This window comes from Garra rufa, chromosome 18 (assembly GCF_049309525.1).
Source record: "Garra rufa chromosome 18, GarRuf1.0, whole genome shotgun sequence".
NCBI lineage: Eukaryota > Metazoa > Chordata > Actinopteri > Cypriniformes > Cyprinidae > Garra > Garra rufa.
In genome coordinates, this window is record NC_133378.1 from 22,670,592 (window position 1) to 22,698,387 (window position 27,796).

Below are 27,796 nucleotides of genomic sequence, written 5' to 3' on the forward strand. Positions count from 1 at the left end.
CCTCAAGGCCGAGCTTTTCAACAAGTTCTTTAGTAGAAGCAGAGATGGTCTGACAAAAATGTGGTTCCCCAGACTCACCTGCCAGGGCTGACATCTGCTGGCTAGTTATCACCTGTAATGCATTTAGACAGAGCGAAAACGCTGGCGGAAAAACCGTTCGCTTCAGCCACTGCTCTTAGCTCACTGCTGCACCGACCGCAGGCTCATAAGCTTCTTCAGGCTTGTGCGCCAGATAGGAGGGAGGCCAAACACAGCTCATGAAGATTTAATGAACACTGAATTCCTTCATTTCCCTCGCACTGATTGGAGACGGAGATGTGGAACTTGTAGCACATCGCTGGATGGGTTTTATTTTTCGTGGAAAGCAAATATTAAGACTGGTCCAAATAATGGGAAACTTAATTGTGCTGCTTCATTTAGGCTGAATTCTAAGGCAGCATTGCACATATACTTCACAGAGACCGCAACCCCAGAAAGCATGGTTGATTTTATTAAAACAAAAAACTAGAAAGTATCAACAAAATGCTTTGCATAATTAAAAAGTGATATATTTGTGTTTAGAGTAAGTTACTGCCTAAATAGTTTACAAGGTTTTGAAAAAGATTTTTCAGCCCTCTTTTAATGCATGCAACTTATGAATATTAAAATAAACTTAAAGGGGTCATCAGATGCCTATTTTCCAAAAGTTGATATGATTCTTTAGGGTCTTAATGAAGTCTATAACATATATTGTTTAAAATTTCTCGATGGTAGCGTAAAACTTTTTTTACCATGGCAAAATCAGCTCTGTTCAGATCAAGCCGTTTTGGTTCATGTTTCTTTAAATGCTAATGAGTTCTGTTTACTGTAGCCTCGAAACTTGCTAATACCTAGTTAGTGATAAAAAGTGATGCGAGGACAAATATATAACTTAACAGGTGTTAAAGTGATCATGAACCGCCTTTTTTAATTATTTTGTACAGTTCTCTGAGGTCCATTTACATTATTACCAACATTTTTACATCAAAAACATAATATAGAAGTAAAAGGCTATTTTCTGTCCTTTTTTAAACCCCCCTTATCAGAACACTCAGTTTGAATAGGCGTGATGGATTGTAGACTCTAAAGTAAACAACCACTGGTATGATTGGCTAACAGTTGTGTAAGTTTGACAGCCTACATCCTTCATAGACGAATACTGCTGTGTTTTAGGTTAAAAAAATGCATAAATACTCATATCAAATGATCTGTAAAAACAGACAAAGCAATAGTGACTACGTAATCAACTTTTTTTCACACTTGTGTGGTTTGATTACTGTCGGATCCAATATAGTCGGCACAGCATCACTTTTTTAGTTTCAATCTTTGAAAATCCTGCATTGTTTATAATGAATCCGCGGTGAAATTAAGTGAACAAAGGACCAAGTTCTTACTGATGTGATCTGGATCTTCATTAAAAATAAAGTTCATCCACTCTTTCCTAATGTTGCAATGCAAAGACTGTGTTTTTTCACAACTTCTTACATCTTGATGTCTTCGGAACCAGCTTTATCATTTAGCATAGACCTTCGCTTGACTCTCGATATTTACAATACATGAGCGAATCAGTGGCAGGGATTAACAGGCAGCGATGTAGAAGCAGGCGTTGATAATCTTCTGCGGAGGTGATGTTTAGCCACACTATTACATCAGAGTTGTACATTCAACAACCTGTTGTTTTGGCAGACTGGCTTCAATATAAGCTGTTTTTAGACTAACAAGAAAGTTTTGAGTTCTGAAACTTACAAGATGTTTTTTCCAGTACAAAGACCTCTTATATGTCAAAAGATCAAGGGAATTTTGATTTCTCAGTTCATGACCCTTTTAACAGGTGTTAAGGCCTGTTCACACCAAGAACGATAACTAAAGCTAGGTTTATCGATAACTATATTAGCGTCCATAGGTATTGCAGTTATGTCATCTGCTGTTTTAAATGCCCAAACTCTTCGAAATCTGATTGGCTAAGAATGTTCTTATCGTTCATCAGCTTAAAAAAAAAATAAAAAACATTCTAAATGAGATTTCAATGCCACTGTTTCTCTGTCGATTATTAAAATGATTATTAAAACGATTATTAAAACTTGATTTGAACGGCCTTTTAGCCTATGTTGACCACTCACTTTCTTGCTTTCCACAGCCTTTAACAAGAGCTACAACTAAAATACAATCATGCATGCGGTTAAGGGACATGCTGAAATATTAAAGGTGTTTAATTTAATTTTAACACAGAGGAAACGAATCAGACCGTTCTGAGATCTACGCCATCAAGTAAGTTGCCATGACTGCAAATACCTCATCAACAATATCACTTTTCATACGTTTCATGAGAAGGCCGTGTTTATTTCTGTGTATGTATCCTGTGGGCTCACAAGCATGGGCATTTTGTTGGCACATCCTGCGTGTGTCTGTAGCATCTGCCAGAAAATAAATGAGCGTGTTTGCGTGTGTTAGAGAGGACGTGTGTGTCAAAATAAGGGGCTATGAGGGTAAAGACCTAAGGGTTGTTTAAAACTCTTTGGTGCTATACTGATGTCTGATATGGCTAACCGTTTTCCGGCAGATCATGGTTGATGTATCAATCCCTGGCACTGGCACTCAACTTTTTGCCCACCCACACACTAACACATACACACTCACACACACACAAATACACAACAAGTTCTCACCTCTTTCTCATGATAGTGTAATGCAGCTCTTCCTGTTTGATGTCTGCATGATCTCCGCTGGCCCGCTCGCTGCCCTCACTGTCGTCACTGCTGAAAACGGAGGCCAGCTCCTTTTTGGGCACCCGTGTTGGCGGCAAGGGGATGGTGCGTTTCTCTGCCAGTCGCCCACGGTTCTGCAGGAGCACAGAGGGGACAGACAGACTGAGACTCTGGGAACAGCCTTCTCTGATTTTACTGGCTTGAGCTGCGGTACAGAGAAATGGCTAATGTTCCCGATCCGTCACACACTGGTTGAGGTTTCAATTCTTTTTAGGCTGATAAAACACATTTGAATGGATTACAGTCATATTAATTACGTTTTTCGCATTTGCATTCAAGTAATGTGATTCATAAAAGGCTAGAGTTTTCTGCACATACCTAGATTTAAAGCAACTGGGGTGTCTAGGGGACCCAGTGCCACAAAAGTTCAAGAAAACAGTGTAAAAACATAAATAAATGAATGAGTCTGATATCAGAGGCATCAAAAAGTTTGAAAACCCCTAATTTAGCTGACACTTTAATCCGAAGCATCTGGGATAAATGACACAATGGTGATTGTTTCTCCTGCTGTCATATGACCACATACTGTAGATCAGCCTCACAGTTCATATACATTTAACGCAGCTGCATCTGAATCACGAATCTCATAAATGATGAATCATAAATCACAGGTCACGAATCATGAGGAACTAACGAAGGAAATGCACAACACACTGAACTCCCTGAAAAACAGCAAAACTCAGTCGGAGAGAGCCTTGCAGAGAGAAAGACCATTGATCCACGAGACCAGTGATGGAGGATGGGTGAGCGAACGAGACGTGATAGTGATTCCTTCTCTTCCTCTTTCCCTCTATCCGCATCAGACATCTAAAGACAGCGAAGGATGAAGGGGATGAGAGGCCCTCAGGGTTTAGTGTGTGAAGCTGGGCGACCTTTAATGTGACCTGAAGGGGTCAGTGCAGATTTCTGTGCCTCTATCTCTATCCATGAGTGAACAGAGAGGGAGTGAGAGAGGATTTGAAGGGAAAAAGAGAAGATTAAGAAAGTGAAGAAAAAAACAGAGGCGAAACGGATGGAATAGAGGGGTAGGCGGTGTTGCCTCAAAATCATAAACTAAAGAAAATGTACACAATTTTTGCCACGTGACCATATATTTATTCATGCTACTTGTGAGTGAGAGATGCACATGGGAAAAGGGCAAGAAACATACATAAAAATACATGTACATGAAAGGCTTTTCTGCTCACCGAGACTACATTTATTTAATCCAAAGTACAGCAAAAACAGTACAATTCTGAAATATTTTTACTATTTAAAATAACTGTGTTCTGTTTGAAAATATTTTAAAATGTAATTTATTCCTGTCATTTTAAAGCAGAATTTTTGCATCATTACTCCAGTCCTCAGAGTCACATGATCCTTCAGAAATCATTGTAATATGCTGATTTTCTGTTAAAATTTGTATTTATTTATTATTATTATTATCAATATTTAGTTGAGTACATTTTTTTCAGGATTTTCAGGATCACGAAAGTGATGATAAAGACATTTTTAATGTTACAAAAGACTTCTATTTTAGATATATGCTGTTCTTCTGAACTTTCTATTTGTCAAAGAAACCTGAAAAAATTCCACAAATCAATTGTTTTCAATATAATAATAAAAATAAAAATACAATGTTTTTATGAGGACTGGAGTAATGATGCTAAAAGTTCTACTTTGAAATCACAGGAATAAATTACATTTTAAAATATTTTCAAACAGAAAACAAAAATATTTCAGATTTTACTGTTTTTTCCTATAATTTAGATCAAATAAATGCAGGCTTGGTGACTTCTTAAAAAAAAAAAAAAAAAAAAAAAAACATTACAACTTTTACTGTTGAAAAACTTTTGACTCAATTATTTGAAAAAAAAAATATATATATATTAACCTAAATAAAGCACTTTTCTCAAAATGTAAACAGTGCCAGTGACTCAGTTAATAGTGTTGTGTTTCCAAATGCAAATACTATTATGAAATCCTATTATGAACAGGACTACACAATGTTGAAAATTCAACATTCAAATATTAGTAATTAAACCTTTATGAACCTGGTTTATGAAAATTATTTTGTGCATCCTAAAACGTACAGTCATATTGAAACACCCAAATTAATTACATTTACTCTTTGACATGACAGCTTTACCCCTAATGTGGGGCAATAAGTCTTACAAGACTTATTCTTATGGCTATACCTTATAGATACTTTCTTTCAGTTCATAGCAGAAAATTAAAAAGCACCATAGCTTACCCCAATCTCCCCTACAGGAGTGTTCAGAGATCCAGAGGAATGGATATAGCTTTGAAAAACTTCAACTGAAAAGTCTGTTTGTGTGAATGGGTGGTGTATGTGTGTATGTGTGTGTGTGTGAGTGTGTGTGTGTGTGTGTGTGTGTGTGTGTGTGTGTGTGTGTGTGTGTGTGTGTGTGTGTGTGTGTGTGTGTGTATGCGTGAGCATGCTTGCATCTCGTTCTCTGTCAAACTTTGCCGAGCCCTGCAGCTATCCTTCCTCCACACCCAAAGCTTGCACGCGCGCATACACATATGCAGAGCATCCCACAGGAGCCGAGGCGTGAGTGGCAGGCCGGGGCAGGAGGTGGAGAGACTAGCCAAGAGGCAAACAGGTGCAGCCCCTCTGGATTCTCTCAAGTGGCATACATTAAAAGGAGGAGGGAAAAAAGCCGAAAAAGATGAAAACATCCCTGAGGATGGGCAGGCTGAACACACTTTTTTTTCAGAGTGACTGTCTTTTTTTTTTTTTTTTTTGCAGAGGAAGCAGATTTTGTCTATGCATCTTCTACTTTAACATAGAACATTTGTTTATTTTGATTGAAATGATTTAGTTTGAACACCGCATCAAGTATCAGATTTATTTTAACGTCCAAGTTATTTAAACTAAGAACAATCTTGTATAAACTCATGTAAAATGATATCACCACAAAACTGAACACACAAACACAAACGCCTTTTCTAGTGACATTATGTTCATGCGGCAAATGTGTTTTGGAGCTGTTAACAGCCACTGGAAGCTGCGTATGAAGTGCGCCGGCACTGGTGATGCTTTATCTGATAAAGTTAGCGTTGAGAGACGGCTGTTACCCACATAGCCTCAGCGGAGACAGGCCTCTACACACACACACACACACACACACACTTCCCTGCCCCCATTCCTCCTCTCCAACCCCCACCCTTCTCAACGTCCTCCCGGAAAGCCCCCGTCCAGCCCCCTCGCTTTATTCGGCGTAACTGACGCAGAACCGGGGGCGGCTGCGCACTATTTCCGGTAACACTTCCGCACAGAGGGAGTCAGGGAGGGTGCTTCAAAACAAAAACATAAAAAACCTGGGCTTCGATTCCCGCCTACATGTACATACACACACACACACACACATTCACACCCTCACACACACTCTGTCACTCAGGCATGGAAAAATATTGAATATGAATTTCCTCTAAGCAGCATTTCTATGAATAAGACCGCCCACACTTAATGTCTGCCCTTCAATGAGACGTGCTATATATACATTTGTACAAAACACACACACACACACACACACGTAAATATAAAACCACACATGTAAACTCGAAGTGAGTAATCAGCTTGGTTGGGGTTTCTGTCTCAAGTCCCATAAAACTCATGAGCTGAGACGCCTCGAACTTATGAGAGATGTTCTCACCGTCTCCTCGTAGAAAAGACCTCACAAGAGGGAGCAAGAAAACTGCAGAATTACAGCACAGTAAAGCTGCCCTTAGATAAGCCATAACAAGCCAGGAAAAAACTTTGCTCAAAGTTATATAGGGTTGTAACAAGCAAGGTTGCATAAAAAAGTCACACTGTGACCTCTGGTTGAAAAAGAATAATATATATGTTACAGTTCAAGTTTATTTATACTTTTATTCCACAAGGACATATTAAATTAGTCAAAAGTGACAGTTAGGGGTTGAACGGATTGCTTTTGGACCCTACGGTTCGGCACACAGGATACACGGATTAACTGCAAAATTTTATTATATTAGAGTGAAAGATTATTATATATACACGTGTCTACACAATCAAGCGATTTTAAACCATTTTAGCGCAAGAAGCAGCGAAAGAGATTTCAATTCATTACTTGCATTCTGTTTTCTATCCACACCAAACAGAGAGGACACCAAATTGGACACCAAAATGGATTTTGAGATCCATCTTTTCACACTGAGGACAACTGAGGGATTCATATGCAACTATTACAGAAGGTTCAAACACTCACTGATGCATTCTGTTTAAAAGTTTTCACCCCCTTGGCTCTTAATGCATCGTTTTTCCTTCTGGAGGATCAGTGAGCATTTTAACCTTCCCTCAGTTGTCCTCAGTGTGAAAAGATGGGTCTTAAAATCATCACAGCTGTGGATCATTCAGGTAACACCGTATTAAGAATCAAGTGAATGTAAACTTTTGAACAGGGTCATTTTTATACATTCCTACTATTATTTTCTCTTGTGGACTATATCTAAATCCAAAATATCTTATTCAGGTCAGTACTAAATTAAAAATAACATGCATTTTGTATGATCCCTCTTATTTTGGTAAAATAATTAACATTTTGCTGATTCTTCAAGGTGTATGTAAACTTTTGACTTCAACAGTATGTTTGATCATTCTTAGTTATGCTAGGAGTTTTTTCTGTGTTATCACATAAGTACTTTGCTTTAAGTAATAAATGGAAAGAAAAGTTACACTGAAATAATTTTACTTGCTGATCCAAAAAAACGATCTGATCCGTGATTAGTGACCAGGGGCGCCGCTCGCAATTTTGGGCCCTATGACAAAATATGAGGTTGGGCCCCCTCTACCACACCAAAGCAGATCTCTGGGGGCCCCTAAAGTGCGTGGGCCCTTAAATTTGTCCTAACTTCCCCCCCCCCCCTTAGCGGCGCCCCTGCTAGTGACAGTAAAGATTTAAAATTTTACAAAAGATTTCTATTTTAAGTAAATTCTCTTCTTTTATTCAAGAATACTGAAAATATTAATCAGCACAACTGTTTTCAACATTGATAATAATAAGAAATGTTTCTTGAGCAGCAAATCGGCATATTAGAATGATTTCTGAAAATTTGTGTGACACTAAAGACTGAAGTAATGGCTAATAAATAAAGCTTTGCCATCACAGGAACAAATGACATTTTGATTATTTTAAATTACAATGATATGAAATTATTACTGTTTTTTTTCTGTATTTTTATCAAATAAAAAGTGGGGAGGAAAAAAATCTTACCGTCTCTAAACTCTTGAACGGTAGCATAGGTTCTTCCTAAAAACTCACAACAGTGTAGCCACAATCAAACTAAACTTTGAGCATGGAGTTGAATATGGGAGACAGGAACAAGTTCATGCGAAGAAATTTTGCGTTCCGCTGCATACAAAAGTTAAATCCGGCCTGCAAATTTATATGACAAGAAGATGCATGACCAAAAGAGGATCTATTGTAAATGCCACAGACTCCTGGCTGAAGTCAAGTGTTGTTGGGAACTTTAATAAATGGTATATTTACACATTTACACAACAGAAGCAAAGAGCATGACATCACATCCCATTTTGCATTTAATTTCACATACTTAAAGTCTAATGTGACCATAATAAGGTATGAGAGCCAGTTGTAAAGTTACTAAACAATAAAAATATTAAAAGACAATTTTTTATTAAACATTATTTTCTTATGCAACTTCTACAGAACACAGTCCCTTTCCAGAACGCCAAGTTTAATAGTCAGTCTCTAAGGTGATGGGCAGCGATATGGTGAACAGGTGTTTCACGTCATAGCTGTTACCATATTGTGCATTTTAAACTAGACCGCTGTAGTGACTAATCAGCAGCGGGACCGGATCTATCCGGTGTATAATCTGCCGTATAATGCGTTTCAGTCTACTTCTGAGTTCTGAAGGCGTCCTCACATTTTTTTATTGTTGGCTCAGACAGTAAGGATGATATGGAAAAGCCAAGAGACGTTTTCTTGGCGCTGTGTTTTCTGAAAGGTGCGCTAGCCTTCTGCTAAGGTACACAAACATACACAAACACACACACATTTGCGCACAGCAGTAGCAGCTCATGACATTCCTGCAGCTGTGGCGCGCTCCCCCAGCACTGTCCCCGGGGGACGAATGCCTAATGAGTCACGCGTCTGTCTGCTCTAACCTCTGTGTGTTTGTGTGTGTGCGCCGCAACCACGCCGAGCGTAAGTGTGGAGGCGGGACGCTGGGCAGACTTGGCACAAGCTGGGGAGGGGGCATGTGGGTTGGTGTGGCAGGGTTTAATGTGCCTACTTAAATCTATTGGCACATTCGATAACTCAGGGAAGGAAATGATAAATACTTCACGTGCACACTTCTTCTTCTTGCCACAAATTTGCCATGGAGTTCAGTTACATCCACGTGATCTGATCTAATCAACTTTTTTTTGTATACAGTTGGCAAACACTGGCACACAACTTCCTTCCACCAAACCAAATTATAAACTACACTGTTGCCACAGATACAACAGTAATGGAAGTAAATTATATGGTAAGTAAGAGAAAGCTGAAGGGCAGTGTACTTCCCATCCGCACCCAGAACCCCCCCACCCACCCAACTTCCCCCCGACCCATAGGTTGAGCGGGCTGTGTCAGTCCAGTGAAGCGTTTCCCGGCGCGGGGAGGTCAGTGGCAGTCCAGCCATGCATGCCAAGATTTCTCTGCCTGCGTTTGGATCCCCCCTCCCTTCAAAAAAGACAGCCACAGGAGACCTCCATGGATAGGTACTGACTCCAACACACTCCCAAGAGTCAAAATATAGAAGCTGGAACTGAGAACGCATGAATGAAAAGTGGAAAAGTGAAATGTATAGGCCACATTTAAGATAAAGTAAGCCAAGGCTTAGAAATAAAGCTTACAAAACAAATTCATTAGTGTTATTTCATTTTTTTTCAATTATTAAATATTTAAAAAGTTTAGGGTCAGTAAGATGATAAGATTTTAAAGTTTTTTAAAAAAATATTTTATGCTCACCAAGGCTACTGTTTGATCAAAAACACAGTGGAAAGTAGTATTGTGAAATATTATTATAATTTAATATTAAACCTCTAGGTCTAGGTTTGTTAAAGTACAATGCCTGAAAATGGCAAAAACAACAACATTTGCATAGAAAATTCCTGTTGGTTTTTGCAATTTGTTCCAGGAGACTTTTTTGTACACTGTAAAAATGCTACAGTAATAACCTATTAATTGGTTAACGGTATTTTCCTATATACAGTGAAAACTTGTAATGGACATTACATGTAATTTTACGGTAGTATACCGTTTTTGGAAGTGGAAAAAGAACGTATAATTTACATTTCACATTTTATATTTTTTCTTAACTGCTTCTTCTTAGTTTTTTCTCATCAGTTGTGTACATTAGGGTTGTATGTTACATGTAATGTTGTTAATTATTGTTTATTGCATTCATTTCATGTGGTATTTAGTATTTGTGTAAATGACACACAAAAGCTGCTTGTGATGGGCTTTGGTTCATCATGTAATTTTCTCACAACCACCTGCTTTAAGTGGTTATCAGTGTATGAAGTACAAAATAGATGTTAGTACTTAAATGGGTTGGTATATTAACATTATATCAGTTAATGAAACTATGGTATTTAACTGTAAATTTAAATAAAATCTGTAAAACCTAAAATGTTGCTATCGTATTTTTTAGGGTAAAATTCTGGCTAATTATTAATTCTGCCATTTTTTAAATTTTACAGATTAAAAAATTTTTTTTACAGTGTAGGTGTTGGTGTGTTACATGTGTCTACCGAATTTCGTACATGTATGTGAAACGTAGCTCGAGGTGCACTTTTTTGAAAGTGTGTATGTGTGTAATTTCGAGTATGGGTCACCATACTTGACAATACGTCATTACTTTCACTATAGCTGGTGCTATTGAGCCATTTTCCCACACCTAATTCTGAACCTATTTCATATGTAAATTTTCGTCACTTCTGCCATATTGGCAAAGTTTCAAGAGTTTTCTAGGATGTTTAGGCCCTCAAAAATGCGACTGATTTTGGAGAAACTGAGCAATTATAATAGTGTCCTCGCACTGCAGTGCTTTGGCCCCAATAACGGTTCTATTTTTAAATATTGAAAAATAATTTATTCCTGTGATGATAAAGCTGAAGACTAGAGTAATGGCTTCTGCTGTCACATGATCATTAAAAAAAAATCATTCTAAAATGCTGATTTGGTGCTCAAGAAACATTTCTTCCTGTTATCATTTTGAAAACAGTTGCCAGGCTTAATATTTTTGTGGAAACTGTAAACATTTCTTTTCTCAAGATTCTTCGAGAAATAGAAAATTTTAGAAGAACGGTATTTATTTCCCACCAGGCACTGGACATCAATATAAAAGCAGGTTGATGTTAGACTCCAACTTCAGACAGACGTAGCATTTTGGTTAAAAATGAAAATCAGACTGATATCAGTATTTGACGTCAATTTGGCGTGGACTTAAAGTTGGATTTTGGTTACACAACCTAAAAACAACAAATGTGACCCTAGACCACAAAATCATTCTTTAGTAGCATGGGTATATTTGTAGCAAAAGCCAAAAATACATTGTATGGCATTTTATGATACAATACATTTTATGACGTTGTGTGCCTGCAGGGTTTGAAACAGAAATCTTTTGTAACATTATAAAGTCAGTTTTGATTCATTTAATGCAGTGCTAAGTTAATATTAAGCAACTTACATTTGAGACATAATATTGTTTTCTCTCTATCCAAAGGAGGATCAACTAATAAGCGTTGCTGAGCAGCCCAGAGACTGAAAGCTTGTCCAGAATGCAGCAAACACAAAAAAGCAATGCAAGCAGTGCTTGAACAAAATATCAGCGCTCTTGAAATCCAGTTTAGTCAATCAGATTTTAAATTAAAAATCAAATTGAAAACAAATGAGAAAAAAAACACATTTATATTATTTCAAACAATTTTATTTAATAAAATATCATTCTACAAGAATTTAAATTTTTTTTTTATATATGACACTGTACTTTTTATTGGGTGAAAATGATGTTGGATGGTATCTAACTGTATCTGAACAGTTGAGAGAAGAACTGGGTCAGCCGTATGTAAAAACTGACATTTGGGAGGAGTGCGTCCATATATAGCAGCAGTGGCTTTGTAATGATCAGCTGCGTGAGCTGATAGATAAGCCCTGTACCTTTCCCACCAACACCCACACAGACACGCCCAGCTCTGATACTAGTGTACACACACACACACACACACACACACACACACACACACAAATAGTCGTCCCCCACCTGCCTGTAAACCTTTCCTGCACTGTTTTCCTGTAACCGACTCCTCCAACTTCAGTGTCAACATTTCCTGATTATATCTCCATATGATCAGAACAATATGTGGCAGTTTAGGATGTGCACAAACAAAATTAGTTGCAACTAACATCTCACCTGTTTGTCACTGGGAGAAGATGTTACTGCGCTTGCAAATGCTCATCTCTGCGGCACCGCAATCACCATTTGAAGCAAAAACGGCTAATAAAATCAACGGAAAAAGCCTGTTGTGAGTTCGATGCGGTTTTCTAGTGGGCTCTAATTTGCTTTAATTCATGAATGCAACACACTGCAGAGACTGCCTGGCTGCTCGCTGCTGTCCTGAGGAGGGATCCTGCCGTTGCCATAGCAGCATAGCCTCGGCTCCATGTGAGGGATACAAACACACCGCTACACAAACCCTCGTACGGCGCACAGACGCGCGCACACATCGAGTCTAACCCCCCACAGCGAGGGAGCTGTTGTGAGACTGTGTGGCGTCAGCCCCCATTCCTGCCCGTACCCAGCCCTCCAGCAACGCTCTGCCAAATGAGCGTTGGTCTACGCTAACAAACCTCACCTAATACCACACGCTCCACAGCGAAAATATCACTGTCTAATTACCTTGCCGTTAACGCAGTTCTAGTGAATTTGAATCGCACAGTCGACACCTCAATTACTTGAGTAAACAAGCCGTTTAAACCACGTCATCCTACAGAAAAGTGGAAGATCTGAAATAAAAGAATGACATCTCATGAAAAGGATAATTTACTTTAAATGAAATTCTGTTATTTGCTCACTCTAATGTCGTTCCAAACCTGTATGACTTCTGTTCTTCTGTGGAAGATGACAGAAGATATTCTGAGAAATATCTTCGTGTTTGATTATCAACACTTTTCAAAACGTTGTCTTCTATGGTTCACAGAGAAACTCAGTCATGCAGATTTGGAACGACATGAGGGTGAGTAAATAATGACAGAATTTTCATTTTTGGGTAAACTGTCCATTTAAAGGGATAATTCACCCAAAAATGAAAATTCTGTCATTAATTACTCACCCTCATGTCGTTCCAAACCTGTAAGACCTTCATACATTTTTGGAACAGAAAGCTCTCTGACTTCAACAAAAATATCCTAATTTGTGTTCCGAAGATGAACAAAGGTCTTCTGGGTTTGAAATGACATCTGGGTGAGTAATTATTGACAGAATTTTCATTTTTTGGTGAACTACCTTCTCTTATTTTTACTGATTTGTCCATGCGTGTTTTTTATTTTTAATTTTTAAAAATGTCATAATTGATCTTCCAATATAACACTGGACTCCTCTCCAGTGACATAACAGCACGCATGTTTGGAACCCTAACTTGTGTATGTATGTTATAGATCTTATTTTTTTCACAGAGTCGTCCTTGAATGCATTTTCATTTATAATTTTTTTTGACCTTGTCAAAATGTCATAACTGATCTTCCAATGAAACACTGGACTACTCTCTGGTGACATATGCAGGACTTCTCCAATTATTTGGCTCACTTAAACTCTGCCCCTTTTATACAACTGACTGCAAAGTCACATTAATTTTTGAGGGCAACGTCCACATCTTAAAATCCCATCAACAACTGATCAATAAACTGATAATCCACTATACTTGGATGTATGTTACAATATGGAAAAAAAGATCCGTCAGTATTTGCACTTCATTGTGACTTTAAGCACTTTCTTCCGTAGAACACTGCAAAAAAGTCTATACAGACGTTTTGCAGAAAGAAAGATTATCCATGAATAACAACTTAAAGGGTTAGTTCACTCAAAAATGAAAATTCTGGCATTAATTACTCACCCTCACTTCATTCCAAACCCCTTTGTTCATCTTCGGAACACAAATTAAGATATTCTTGCGGAAATCTTAGAGTTTTCTGACCCTGCTGCATACAGTAGAAAGCAATGCAACTGACAAAATCAAGGCCCAGAAAGGTAGTAATAACATTGTTAAAATAGCCCATGTGACATCATTTGTTCAACCATAATGTTATGAAGCTACAAGAATATTTTTCGTCGTGCATTCACAAGAGTATAATGATGCACGTATGGCATTCTGATGTAGAATTAATGATAGAAGTTTAGTTTTTAATTTTTTTTTTTTTATTTGGTCACTATGGACTACTATTGCAATGATAGAGCTGCAAGATCTTCAAAAATGTCTTCTTTGCATTCCACAAGAAAAACAACAGCATGCATGTTTGGAACAACATGAGGGTGAGTAAATAATGACAGACTTTTCATTTTCGGGACAACTATTCCATCCACGTCCAGTTTCTTCTTGCTGCTTACCAGCCGTGCAATGAATACATCAACAACTGCTGAGATTGTTCTCTTTGAAGGACCAACTCCAAAATGTTTAGTCTGCGACATCACCATCTTCCATGTTTTTTAACCAACCTTGTTCCCAACCCCCCCCAACCAGTGACAACTTTTTCTTGACCCGGGACACAGCGGGGGGAAGCCCAGATTTGAAGAGATATTTACGAGACGAAGCGGAGTGTAATTTCCTGCCAGCCTCCACTAGTTCCGCTGAAAAAACAGGGGAAAGGAAGCACATTTCTCCTGGGAGACAACAGCCAGGCCGACTGAATGACTCTGACTCTTAAAGGAACAACAACACACGATCATTTATCTGTCTGAGCAAACAATGCTACGATGTCATCAAGCAAGCTTCATTAGGATCTACATATGATTTATTAGCAGGAGGACAATAACTACAACGACTCAAAGGTCCACAGTCACATATCACACCTAAGATAGGTGTTAGGATGAACTCATAACCTAGAAAAGAAAACTTCTCACCTAAGTGTAGGTTTGTCTGGGATATAGCTGCTGAGGGTCGAAAAAACGATAAAAATGCGGTTACGCAGTAATTAGAGTAATGAATGGCACTGAGTGCACACACCAGCACAGAGCATTTTGCCATATTCATTTGCATACAGCATGATAGGACCTGTTGTTTTGTACATGTTCTTGTTTTTACATTTAATCTTCTAAGATCTGTGAATGTTAACTCATAAAACCTTCACTCAAACAGAAGCAGAATACACATTCATAAAGTCACATTCACGCTAAATGCATTACATGCACAGCTTATTTGCTGAAGTGACTAATAAACACATTCTGTAAAAAAGTGACTCCTCATTTTCAGGGCTCACAACCAAACTGAGAGTGAGCCTGGTTGATGTGAAACATTACTGACGTGAGACATGGCACCTTACAAGACCTTTGTGTCAACTAAGAGCCACCATATTAGCATATACAGTTGTCAATTTCAACTATTAAAGAAGTACTAAGCCTATGGTTTATTGTTCACACTCTTCCTATAACTCTTCCCGCAAACGAATTATACCAACTTGCTGAAATGAAAAAAAAAACAAACAAAAAAAACAGTAAGATATAACGGACAACCACTGAAAACTACTCTTAGAAAAAAAGTTAGAAGTTCTTGATAAACTTTGTGTACAGTGAAAGGGAAAGGTGTTAATTATTTTCTCAACATTTAATATTTCTCTCACACAGAAGCATTAACGTGTGAAGATTTATATAGTGTGAAAGTGAGCGTTTTTAAAAGAAAGTGTTTATGCACAGTCAGTGTTTATCTGATTGTAGAGTGACAGGAGTCGTCAAGCCTAATTTCTACTATCTTCACTATGTGTACACTATCTTGATTTGAGCAACATTGAATCCAGCCAATGAGGTGTGTTTGGGACATGGCTACCTGTTTGGAAGACCAATGGCAGGCAAGTGAAGTTGTTTGCAAACAGTTGTTTTGTCATTAAAGGTGAAGTGTGTCTTTTTTGTACCACTTAAACATTAAATGGTTAGTTCACCCAAAAAATGAAAATTAGCCCATTATTTACTCAACCTCATGGCTTTGTAGGTGTATATGACTTCATTCTTTGAAACGAATGCAATTAGAGTTGTATTAAAAATTGTTCTGGCTTCTCCAAGCTTTATAATGGCAATGGGCAGGTGTTTCTCTTCAACAGTCCAAAACAAGTCCAATAAAGTGCATCCATCCATAATAAAAAGTGCCTCACATGGCTCTGAGGGGGTGAATAAAGGTCTCCTGTAGTGAATCGGTGCATTTTTATATGAAAAATATCCATATTTAAAACATAAATCACTTTTCTCTAGCTTGCGCTCAATGTTGTACACGGAAGCAGCTCTCAGAGGATGACATAGGATGTCGCTTGAGCAGCACAGAAGTGACGAATGTGGACGCGCAGTGAAGAAAGCAAAACAAGACAATGGTCACGAATTAGAAATACAACACGAGGATGTGTAAAGAAAAATGTCGGAGGATTTCGATATAAGCCAAGACTGGTTTTCCTTTGCTAAAGCAAGGAAACTTTGTTTCCTTTGCTCCTGTAAACAAGCACTGGTTTTTGCAAGACTTGCTTCCATGTACAACTGTAGGCCATTGCATAGTGAGTAAAAAAAATTTGCACGTTAAAAAAAAAATACGGCCTCACAATATGTCAATCAAGTTTACACACTGCCTCCAAAACTTTCATCCGTCATAAAAAAAAAAAAAAAAATTGAATCAGGTTCGATTTTCTGCGTTTTTGCATCCATAAACAGCCTATTGATAGGAAAAGATGACGAATATGAAAAAAAAAAAAAAAAAAAAAACGAAAAAGCGCATACAAAAATTTCAGACTCAGTGTGCAATGACCCTGCAAGCTAGATTAAAGTGATTATGTTTTAAATATGGATATTTTTCTTACAAAACTGCATAGATTCACTTACAGGAGGGCTTTATTCACCCTCTTTAGAGCCTTTGAGGCACTTTTTATTATAGATGGATGCACTTTATTGGACTTGTTTTGGACTGTTGAAGAGAAACACTTGCCCACTGCCATTATAAAGCTTGGAGGAGCCAAAACAATTTTTAATATAACTCCTATTGCATTTGACTGAAAGAAGGAAGTCATATGCACATAGGATGCCTTGAAGGTGAGTAAATAATGGGCTAATTTTCATTTTTGGGTTAACCCTTTAAATAAAACTCTGCAATTCCACTAGTAGTGCTAAACCTGCAAATTTCACCTCTAATGGAGAAACCAAAAGAAGGCCAAAGACACAGTACAACCTATTCTTCAAAAAGCAGTTGCATACTGCAAAATAGGGGAATGAGTGAACATGAAACATATTAACAGCTTAAACAATAAATGAATGAACTGCAAACCCGGATATTACTCAAACAGAATATAAAAGTGGGCCACCAGATTTGAAGATAACTGTGACAGTTCATAATCACATATATGGTATATCAAAAAAAGTGCACATTAAAGATGAAATGCAACAACCATTGCACTAAGTAGTAAGATCAGAAATGCTGCAGATGATGTCACAGTACTTAAAAGAAGCTGTAGCTGTTTCAAAGTAAACGTTCAAACTTCAAAAGAAGTTTACGTGTGATTTGAAATAATCAGATGGAAGCTAGTTAAACCAATTAAAGCAAGACAATTTCAGTCAGGGTTTGATTCAACCGAACACTATCAGATGCTACGGCACCACAGAACCCTTTCACTTCGGGAATGATAAGACAACAATCAGCCAGAGCTTGTGACGAGCCTCCTCGACTTCATCTTCAAAATCAGCCTCCATGAGATTCTAACGCCCTCAGTGAGAGGTAATATAAGGGCCCCAAACAACTAAGCCATTAAGTTTTTATCTCCTCTGGCTCTGGCTCAGGCCCTCCTCAGTAGTTTACCTGCATCACTCAAACACCTCCAGCTTATCTGAAGCGCCTTCGCTTTGCATGCCGCTGCCTCAGTAATCACCGGTAGCTACGTTCAGTAGCACAGTAAGCCTCTTACGCCCTTCCCCTCCAGATTAACCGTTAGAGGCGGCAACAGACGCGCTCAGTTCAGATAAAAACACAGCACCTGTGTGGACAAATACTGCAAGCAGTCAACCGCTAGCCGGCTCGCTGCACGCACTCGCACACAATGCACAAAGCTGATTGTTCTAACAGAGGTGGGAGATATGACAGAGTGAGAATAAAGAGATATGAAAGTCCATACATCATCTATTAATATTACTGATTAACTTCAGGATATGATCCCTGTCCGTGACATTGCCATGTCACAGAAACGGAGCAAAAAAATCCTGCAAAAATGCCCTCTGGAGAGATGAATCTTTCAACTACTCCCAATTTCTTTCTGACCTTCACGGACACTGAACTAGTTTCGTCGTCTACATGATCGATGAAGCGTCCTGGAAAAGTGAAAATAAGGAGCGTGTGGCGTATTTTGCTGGAACATCTGCTACAGACAATCTGTGACCTTACATTGCAGCTCGGAGTCCAACAAACCAAAACAATCAATTCCAACCATTTCACATTTCCTTGTACTTGGTCTTTATTTACTTTCTGAGAAACAACCGTGACAGCGCTAACAGCGAGTCACTGTCCCTTCTTAACATCTCTAATGCAATTCAGAGAAAAATGCATCAAACCGTGTAATTCATCAGCAGTGGCGTGTCATCCTCTGCTCAAAAATCTCTTTATGCTTTACATACAGGACAATTTCAACTTTTAGTGACAATGTACAAACTTTGTCATCCCGTAACATTAGTTAAACTTTTAAAGGGATGGTTGATCTAAAAATGACAATTTTGCTATCATTTAGTCTTTATTGTTAGATGTCAGGCACTCACTACTGACTTTCACTGAATGGAAAAATTATGCAATGAAAGTGAATGGTGACTGAGTTGCTAACATCTCCTTTTAGAACAGAGAATGCCACACAGTTTTATAACAACATGAGGCTGAAGAAATAATTTGGATACTATCCATTTAAAGTGATATATAAAATAACACACATTTGATCCAAAATTAGTAATGCACACTCACCACAGGAGATGAAATTCTACAGCCAGGGCAGTCACAGATTGGAGGATGTACCTGTAAGATCCCTTTGGACATAAGTGTCTTCAGACTTTTCCCTAAAAAAATTAAAACACAATCATCAACCTTTTAGCTTTTTGTAAAAGCATATGTACACATGGAGTACAAAACAATCTAGAATTCAAATACAGACTTCATTTCATGTTAGCACCATGAAACAAAACCAGCTTTTAAAAGAGATGGACTTGCATCTTATGACTCCAGCGAAACTATACCAAATGCACCCCTACTTTAACAACTCCTGCAGTCATCCACCCATCTGTCAAACTCATCCGTGGGACAGTGTCGCCGTGCAACAAAAGTGTCTTAGAAGGACGTTCATTTTATTTATAGCAAGGGACCAAGAGTAATAACCAGAGTACACACATACAAAATTAGCCTTAACCAAAATGAACTCTTGTCCGAAAGAAGACTTGAAACCTCTGAAAATAAACTCAGGTAAACTGTATAAAAGTCTTCAGATGTGCTGGTACATCAGCACAAAGTTATTCCACATACTGTAACTTATCAAAATATGGCATTTTCCCACTTGAAATCTTGTAAACACAAGCTGCTTCATATGATAATGTGCCACCGTATCTTTATCCTGATGTACTGCACTTCAAAAACACCTCAGACATTCACTACCCGAACAATATAGTTAGCCTACTATAAATCGATTTTTAAAACTTTTACGATTTAGTGATAATAGCAACTTACTAAGGACAAAAACTTAAGTTCAAATGCAGTCTTATAATTAGTAAAGCAAAAATCAGCGACAACCTGCAGAGATATGTTTGTTGTACTTATCGACCGCTAACTGATAAACAAATCGAGTTAAAACGCTGCAAAGTCATAGACTGAATAGAATAGACATAACTATGTTATTACGACACAGTGATAAAAAAAACATATCTCAGTATAGCGTTACTACACATAATATAACATCAAGTTTGATACCTCAGAAAAGTGTACCGGTTGAACTCTTAGTAAAAACAAGTTGCTTAATCCATAACTGCTTGATAATGTGCCACGGTGTCATAATCCTGCTCTACTCCACTTGATTACAAAAACAACTTTACACAGAAGTGCACTTCAGTCAGAAAAGTTTGAAATTCAAGTCAAAATCTGTTCCTTTACTTTAATAGCTGTACAATCCACGTGCGTAAAAACGACTTTTCACCCTTTTTCCCAACAGCGCGATTCCAAAGCCGTTGGACTCAAAGCACAGAGAGCTCTTCTCAATGCGTTAAAAGTAGTTGCTGTTCAGCAACCCGTATTTTTATCCCTAAAAAGAGCCGTTGTGTTAATTCACGAACACGACGGAGGCTAAATGAACGCGTATTTCAAAAGTAATATCCATTCGGCTGCAAGCGGCGTTGACTTACCTTTGTGCCTAATACTCCGTTTCCAGTCTTTGGCTGTCTCTCTTCCACTGACGAACTGGAACTCGTTTGGGGTGAGCCACTCAGCCCGGTATTTGATGGAGGGCCCTTTGCTGCCCTGGCACAGTTTGTTAATGTACAGTAGTGCTTTGTTTTCCCCGCATTCCACTTCGATACAAGGCTCCCCGTTGTCGAAAAACGGCTGAAAGTCCGGGATAGACGAGAAGCTCTCCAGCATGAAGTCGTCCGAGTGGTGGTGAAGGTGCTGCTGATGCAGCGCGGTGTCGCGAAAGCCCAAGTACGCGCGCTGATGATGGGCGAAAATGTGATCGTACGGCGGCGGATGAGGGGTCACCACGGGGATAGCGGTGGCATTTAAAGGGGCCAGGTATTCGGGCTGGTTGAAGGCGGCTAATGCCATGTCTTCTCCATCCAGTCTCTCCTTTTTGATGGCAGGCATGTTACCCGAAGCGGAGCGCCGGTAACGAGTGATTAGCAGTTCATGCGTCCCAACTTGTGTCCCTCTTAGCGGAGTTCCAGGCGCACCGGTGTGTTTACGCACGACTCCCGCGTCGCTGGCTGACAGCAGAGCGCTTAAGTTCAGCCATTCACCACTTCACTCTTCTCCTCAGTGCACTGCTCGCATGACGGGTCTCCCCGCGCTCCTGCCCACCACATCTAATCGGACTAATGCCTGACATCTCCGCCAGATATTAGCGCTGAGCGTGCTTTAATGATTGTTTATCCCGCGTTTCCTTTAAAATAATCACTATGGCAACTTAGCTGTTTATTTCCTCCGTCAACTGCAAAGTTTATTTCTGTCCAGAAACTAATGAGGACACCATACGACTAGGATATTTTAACACATAATATTAAACCGTGTATATATGTAGGGTAGATCGTTTAAAAGTTCAGTAGTACATGCACAGTGGGTAGTGAGCCAGACTGGCTCTGGCTCGGAGCATTTTCATATCTGACGAGGATAGAGATAATTATGCTATCTATGTGCGCCTTTTCGATTGCAAATGATGCCTGGCGCTAATGGGACTTTGTTTTTGTTTTTTTGTTTTTTTTTTCCGCTCGCGCTCGTTCTTTCTTTTAACCCCTAATACGTCGCTGAAGTCACGCTTTAGTTCACAGACCCAGACCAAACAAGATTTGCACTCTCCGCCGCTTCTCAAACTTGGCCCATTTAAACAGCGGAGGCAGCGCGAGTGCGAGCTCACTCGAGGGGGTCCGCGACGGACGAGGTTGCATCACCATTTCCCGTCACTGCGTGAAGTTCACAGAAATCATTTGATTTAGGCTTTATTTTCCATTCTCATACCTTTATTCGGTTAACGTTTATTTTTAATCAAAAGATTTGTTGTTAATAATATACAAAATACCATATTATGCAGCAAAAGATAATTACAAAAAACTATTACTGTAAGTTAGTGAACAATAAATATACTAAAATGTACTTAATTTATTTAATGCTAAGTATACTACAAAGACATTTACATATTATGTACTTCACAAAAATACCTTGCAATTGTACTTTTAGTATACTAAACTGGTATATGTAAAGTTTGCTCAATTGGAACGACTAATTTTGTACTTAATGCACTTTAATTGTGCAAAAGTAGTCCTGAAGTCCAACTAAAGATATACTTAAGAATATTTGATTGTGCTAAAGTGGAACTATTGCATTTAAAGACCGATATTATTTAACGATCATACAATCCTCATCAATAGTGACATTAAACCATTTTTAGGCTTAATATTAAGAAATGCGCATTGTGCACAAGTAGTACTCCAAATAAAGATTAATTACAATTTTTATATCAGTCTTGAGTGATATGTCAGTAAATATGTATATAGATTTGAACTACACTGAGTATAAAATAAATACATTCTATTACTTTTTTACTATAGGGCTTAAATGCAGTTTACAGTTAAATACATAAATAATAACCTTAAATATTAATTTTAAAAAAAGAAATACACAATTTTAATAATTTCTTCATACTTTTTGTTGTTAGTTATGTATTTGGTTTATAGTATGCTGCACCAAAAGTTGTTCCGGTTTACTCCATTTACTTCAGTCTTGTTTGTTAGCTCATTTTGTGTTTATCTAGATGACATTTTATGTTTTTTAATACAGAAAGTTGCCAGAAAGGCCACTTTTGAATCTTTAATCTGATAAATGTTGAACTTTAAGTCATCCTGTGGCCTTGTTGGCAAAAAAAAAAAAAAAAAAAGGAGGCTGTGGCTGCCAGAACTTTACAGTAAAAATGCATTCACAAAGTTACAAATATAACAGGGTGGCTGTAAAATGTGACCATGGACTACAAAATCAGTAAGTAGCACGGGTATATTTGTAGCAATAGCCAAAAATACACTGTATGGGTCAAAATGATCATTTTTTTATACCAAATATTATTAGGAAATTAAGTAAAATCATGTTCCATGAAGATATTTTGTAAATTTCCTACCGTAAATATCAAAACTTAATTTTTGATTAGTAATATGCATTGCTAAGAACTTAATTTGGACAACTTTAAAGGCGATTTTCTCATTATTCATGATTTTTTTGCACCCTCAGAATTCAGATTTTCAAATAGTTGTATCTCAGCCAAATATTGTCCTATCCTACATACAATTCAATGGAAAGCTTATTTTTTCAGCTTTCAGATGATGTATAAATGTCAATTTAAAACAACTGACCATTATGACTAGTTTTGTGGTACAGGATCACACATAATATATATTTATTTATTTAACATTTTCAAATCTTACAGTTACTGGTAAACAACATTACAAAAGCAATTAGAAACCTCCTATTTATTGTAAATAAATCTGATTAAACTGACAGTGTTATTTACATGGAACATCACCATTCTTTTACAGCGAGGTTTACTTTCAGTTTCTTTTTTAATGTTCTTTTTAATCACACTTTAATTTGATTTTGACCTAACTATTATAAGATGTAGCCTATATATAATCAAAGATGATCAGATGACTCTCTAGTTGATGTCAAATATTGTACCAGAGGTGCACAAACAGCTAATGGCTCATCATGAGTGCTAGAAATAATCAAGAATGATAAAAACATTACAAATATACACTGACACATAGACACTGTTGATTTTACAAGCCTGAGACTTCAAACTTCTTATGCATCATTTCAATCTAGTAATCAAAAAAAAAAAAAAAAACGCCCCCACTAAGACATATCACAAGAAAACTGGAAACAACCTAAAGGTCAAAGGTTCTCCAAGACCTCAGGAGATCCCTGAAACCCCAAGTGTGAGGATCCCCCGCGGGGATACCCTGCCCCCGCACCCCATGTTATAACCACTAGTGAGTCATGAGGGACTCTATTTATGAAGGAGGGGTTCCCCTAAATTTACAGATGACAAACTCAGCGTTCAACCCACAGGTTTGGTTCAGGACGGCTTCCCCTGAACTTTCAGCCCCCACATTATCGGCAGTTCAGCAGAACAAGTCCTGTGGCATCCTCCTCTTGCTCATCAAAATGAAAGTCCCACCCACTCAGTTTCACATTTCACAACATGCATGTTGAAGAAACTTCTCTGCGTTTTATTAGATAAAGTTTAGGTCACCTTCCTCTCACACAATCTTATGATCTAATAATCACTGTAATAATATATGTTCTGGTTCAAAGCCTATGCATACATTTATATGTGACCCTGGACCACAAAACCAGTCACATTTTTAGAAATTAAGATTTATACATCATCTGAAAGCTGAATAAATATGCTTTCCATTGATATGACAATATTTGGCTGAGTTACAACTATTTGAAAATCTAAAATTTAAGAGTGCAATAAAATCAAAGTACTGAGAAAATCGCTTTTAAAGTTGTCCAAATTAAGTTCTTAGCAATGCATATAACTAATCAAAAATTATGTTTTGATATATTTACAGTAGGGAATTTACAAAATATCTTCATGGAACATGATCTTTACTTAATATCCTAATGATTTTTGGCATAAAAGAAAAATCGATAATTTTGACCCATACAATGTATTGTTGGCTATTGCTACAAATATACCCGTGCTACTTATGACCGGTTTTGTGGTCCAGGGTCACATATGTAAATGATGTTAAGTTTAATGTCTAAACTATAGTTATGAATATCTATAAGACAGCAGGAGGGAGTTGTGTTCATCTATTTGATATTGCAATTTTGATAAGTAAATTTTCTGAATTTCTATTCTTTCTATTGCTCTTTGGTAGCTAAAGCTACAAACAAGTCAAATCTATGAGGAATATCATTTTGATACTTTGTCTTATAATTTCACATGAATGACAAAATACATACAGCAGGCCAGTATTTAATAAAGTACATATTATTGGTTTGGTACATTACCAAAAACCAAAATGATTGTTTTAATGATTAATAGCACCATCACTTTCAGTATATTTCTGATTTTGTTTTCAGATGCTCTGCCTATTATTAAACAACTACTTCAGTCTAATTCATGTCAATAACTTTGTTTTCTCCGTATTCTCTCAGCGTAGGTCGCTGCCCACAGTCCTGTCGGATGTGGAGAACCCCCTTGCAGTCATCCCCGCCTCCGCGCCGTTGTTGGCAGCGGCCCCGGAGCCACAGCGCTGCCGGCGGGGGAGAGAGGTAATAAATAACCCGGGGAGAGGAGCGGAGACCGCCGGGCGGTGCACAGTCTGACCTGACAAATACTCACTGGAAAACCATCAGAGAGCGAGAGCCCACCCCTAATGCTTGGAGCCAGCCTTTCAGACATGAGCAGAAAAATATATAGGCCTGCCCATATTGGAAAAAACAGCGTCTCTCTCTCTCCCCTGTCAACATTAAAACAGTGAAAAATGCAGCGAGAGTAATTAAAAGTGTAATACGTTTTACAAATAAAGAAATGAACAGCACTTTGGGGAAATGCCATTAAAATTATGCAAGTTCACATGAGATGAAGATTGAAGACATACAATATCATATATTATCTAGTCTTCTAGAAAAAGCAGTTTAGAAGGTCGCCATTTTTACATCACATGACCAGCTGTGTCATACAATTGGCACAGCTACAGTAAAATAAATAAATATGTATGTCTGTATGTATGCATAGTATGAGGCAAGAACATGTGGACACAAAAAGGAAAAGCTACAAGAGGTACTAAATACATTTCATACATCCATGTCAACAGGTGTCAGTATAGAGTCCAAAACAACTGGTACTATAAAATTCTTTTTATAAATATTATTATTCTTATTGGGGTAAGAATAAAATCAAAAACATTAAAAAAATTGTTACTTGTAATAAAAACATTGGTAACACTTTACAGTAAGGTGTCATTTGTTAACATTAATGTATTAACTAACATGAATGAACAGTAACCAATAAATTTATTACACTATTTATTAATCTTTGTTAAAAAAATACAGTTGTTCACTAATGTTATCTAACAACTTGTGATTTTAATAATGCATTAATAAATGCTGAAATTAACAAAAATTAATAAATGCGGAAGTAGTATTATTCATTCTTACTTCATGTTAACTACTGTAGTTAAATAATGTTAACATTATCGTACATTATCGTAAACCGTTACGTTAACAAACTTGAATAACTAAAACTAAAACTATACAGACATGCACTGCCGCTGAAAAGTTTGGGATCAGTAAGACTATGTTTTCTTATGCTCATCAAGGCTGCATTTTTGTGATCAAAAATACAGAAAAAACAGTAATATTGTTCAATGTTCTTACAACATAAAATAATTTTAATATACTTTAAAATATAATTTATTTCTGTAATGCAAAGCTGAATTTTCATCAGCTGTTACTCCAGTCTTAAGTGTCACATGATCCTTCAGAAATCATTATAATATGCTGATTTATTATTAGAATTATCAGTGTTGGAAACAGTTACTATTTTTTAGGAACCTGTGATTTATTCAAAATATAAATCTTTTCTAACAATGTAAATCTATGCTATCACTTTTTTTTAATAAATTTAAGACATCCTTGATCAATTAAATTATTAATTTCTTTAAAAAAGAGGATAAAAATTTACTGACTAAACTTTTAAACAGTAGTGTATTGTTAGAAAACCTTTCTATTTTAAATAAATGTTCTTTTTAATCCTTTATTGATCAACTGTTTTCAATATTGATAATAGATCAGCATATTAGAATGATTTCTGAAGGATCATGTGATACTGGACAAGACTGGAGTAATGATGCTGAAAATGTAGCTTTGTATCACAGCAATAAATTACATTTTAAAATACATTTACATAGAAAACAGTTATTTTAAATTGAAATAATATTTCACAATATTACAGTTTTTTCTGTATTTTTGATCACATAAATACAGCATTTATAAGCATAAGAAACATCTTTAAAAGCCATTAAAATCTTATTGATCCCAAATTTTTAAGCGGCAGTGTATATGTTTAAAAAAACTACTAAAAATGACAAAAATAACACATTTAATAAAACTTTAATTAGAATTAAAATGAAAATCTAAAAATAAAAACAGATTCAAAATAAAAAAAATGAATGAAACTATATTGGTATCTCAATGATACTAAATCATCACTAGAATAATAAAAATAATATAATAAACATAGTCTGTCAAAATGAAATAGAGTATGTAGCCTGATGTTTTTCCTTCATCTGCATTTTCTACAGGTTCTCATAAAAGGAGGCTTCTATTGGATTTTAAATGGACTCTCCAGAGGGACTTCAGAGATCACAGTTGCCAGCTCATGCAGCGCCGGTAAAGTGATGCTGTGTAATGTAAAACCCTGAGCGTCTCCTCAGGTTTGTGCTGTCATGTCGGCGCCCTCCGCTGCTCTCTGGAGATCTAGAGGCCATGGAGGCAGTCTGTGATCCCAACCGGCAGCCCAAGCTACCACATGGGATTTATTTCCTAGCTGGATGGGTGGGTGGCCCGGGAGGATACTGATTTTAGCCCAGTGTCTGAAGCTGTCAACGCCATTAAAAGCAACCGAACCTACTTCCCTTGCCTTCCCTAAATGCTTTACTTCACTGTTCTTAATGGACAAAGTGCATATGCACTCAAACGTTACTATTCAAAAGTTTGGGATCGGCAAGACTTCTTTAAAATAAGTGTCTTGTGCTTGCCAAGGTTGCATTTATTTGATTAAAAATACAGTGAAAATATTTTAAGTGAATTACAGCTGCTTTCTGTTTTAATATAATTAGGGCCCGAGCCCAAAAGGGCGAATGCCCTATTGTTCTTCTAAGGATTCTTATTTTTAGGGCCCGAGCACCGATGGTGTGGGGACCCTATTGGATCTGCTCCGTTTATTAGGGCCCGAGCCCAGAATGGGCGAAGGCCCTATTGTTCTTCTAAGGATTCTTTTTAGGGCCCG

At 37.5% G+C, this 27,796-nt stretch overlaps 1 protein-coding gene across 1 annotated transcript in view; it reads right to left on the reverse strand.

Annotated features, from left to right (window-relative positions):
• LOC141290894 (sterile alpha motif domain-containing protein 11-like) overlaps positions 1 to 21,493 on the reverse strand; it is a 74,713-nt gene extending 53,220 nt beyond the window's left edge. Inside the window, exons 1-3 of the mRNA XM_073823038.1 lie at positions 20,418 to 21,493; positions 18,997 to 19,088; positions 2,685 to 2,857 (exon numbers count right to left, since the gene is read on the reverse strand). Coding sequence (XP_073679139.1) covers positions 2,685 to 2,857; positions 18,997 to 19,088; positions 20,418 to 20,874 — 722 coding nt within the window. The 5' untranslated portion in view covers positions 20,875 to 21,493. The remainder of the gene's footprint in view (positions 1 to 2,684; positions 2,858 to 18,996; positions 19,089 to 20,417) is intronic.
• Between the last annotated feature and the right edge of the window lie 6,303 nt (positions 21,494 to 27,796).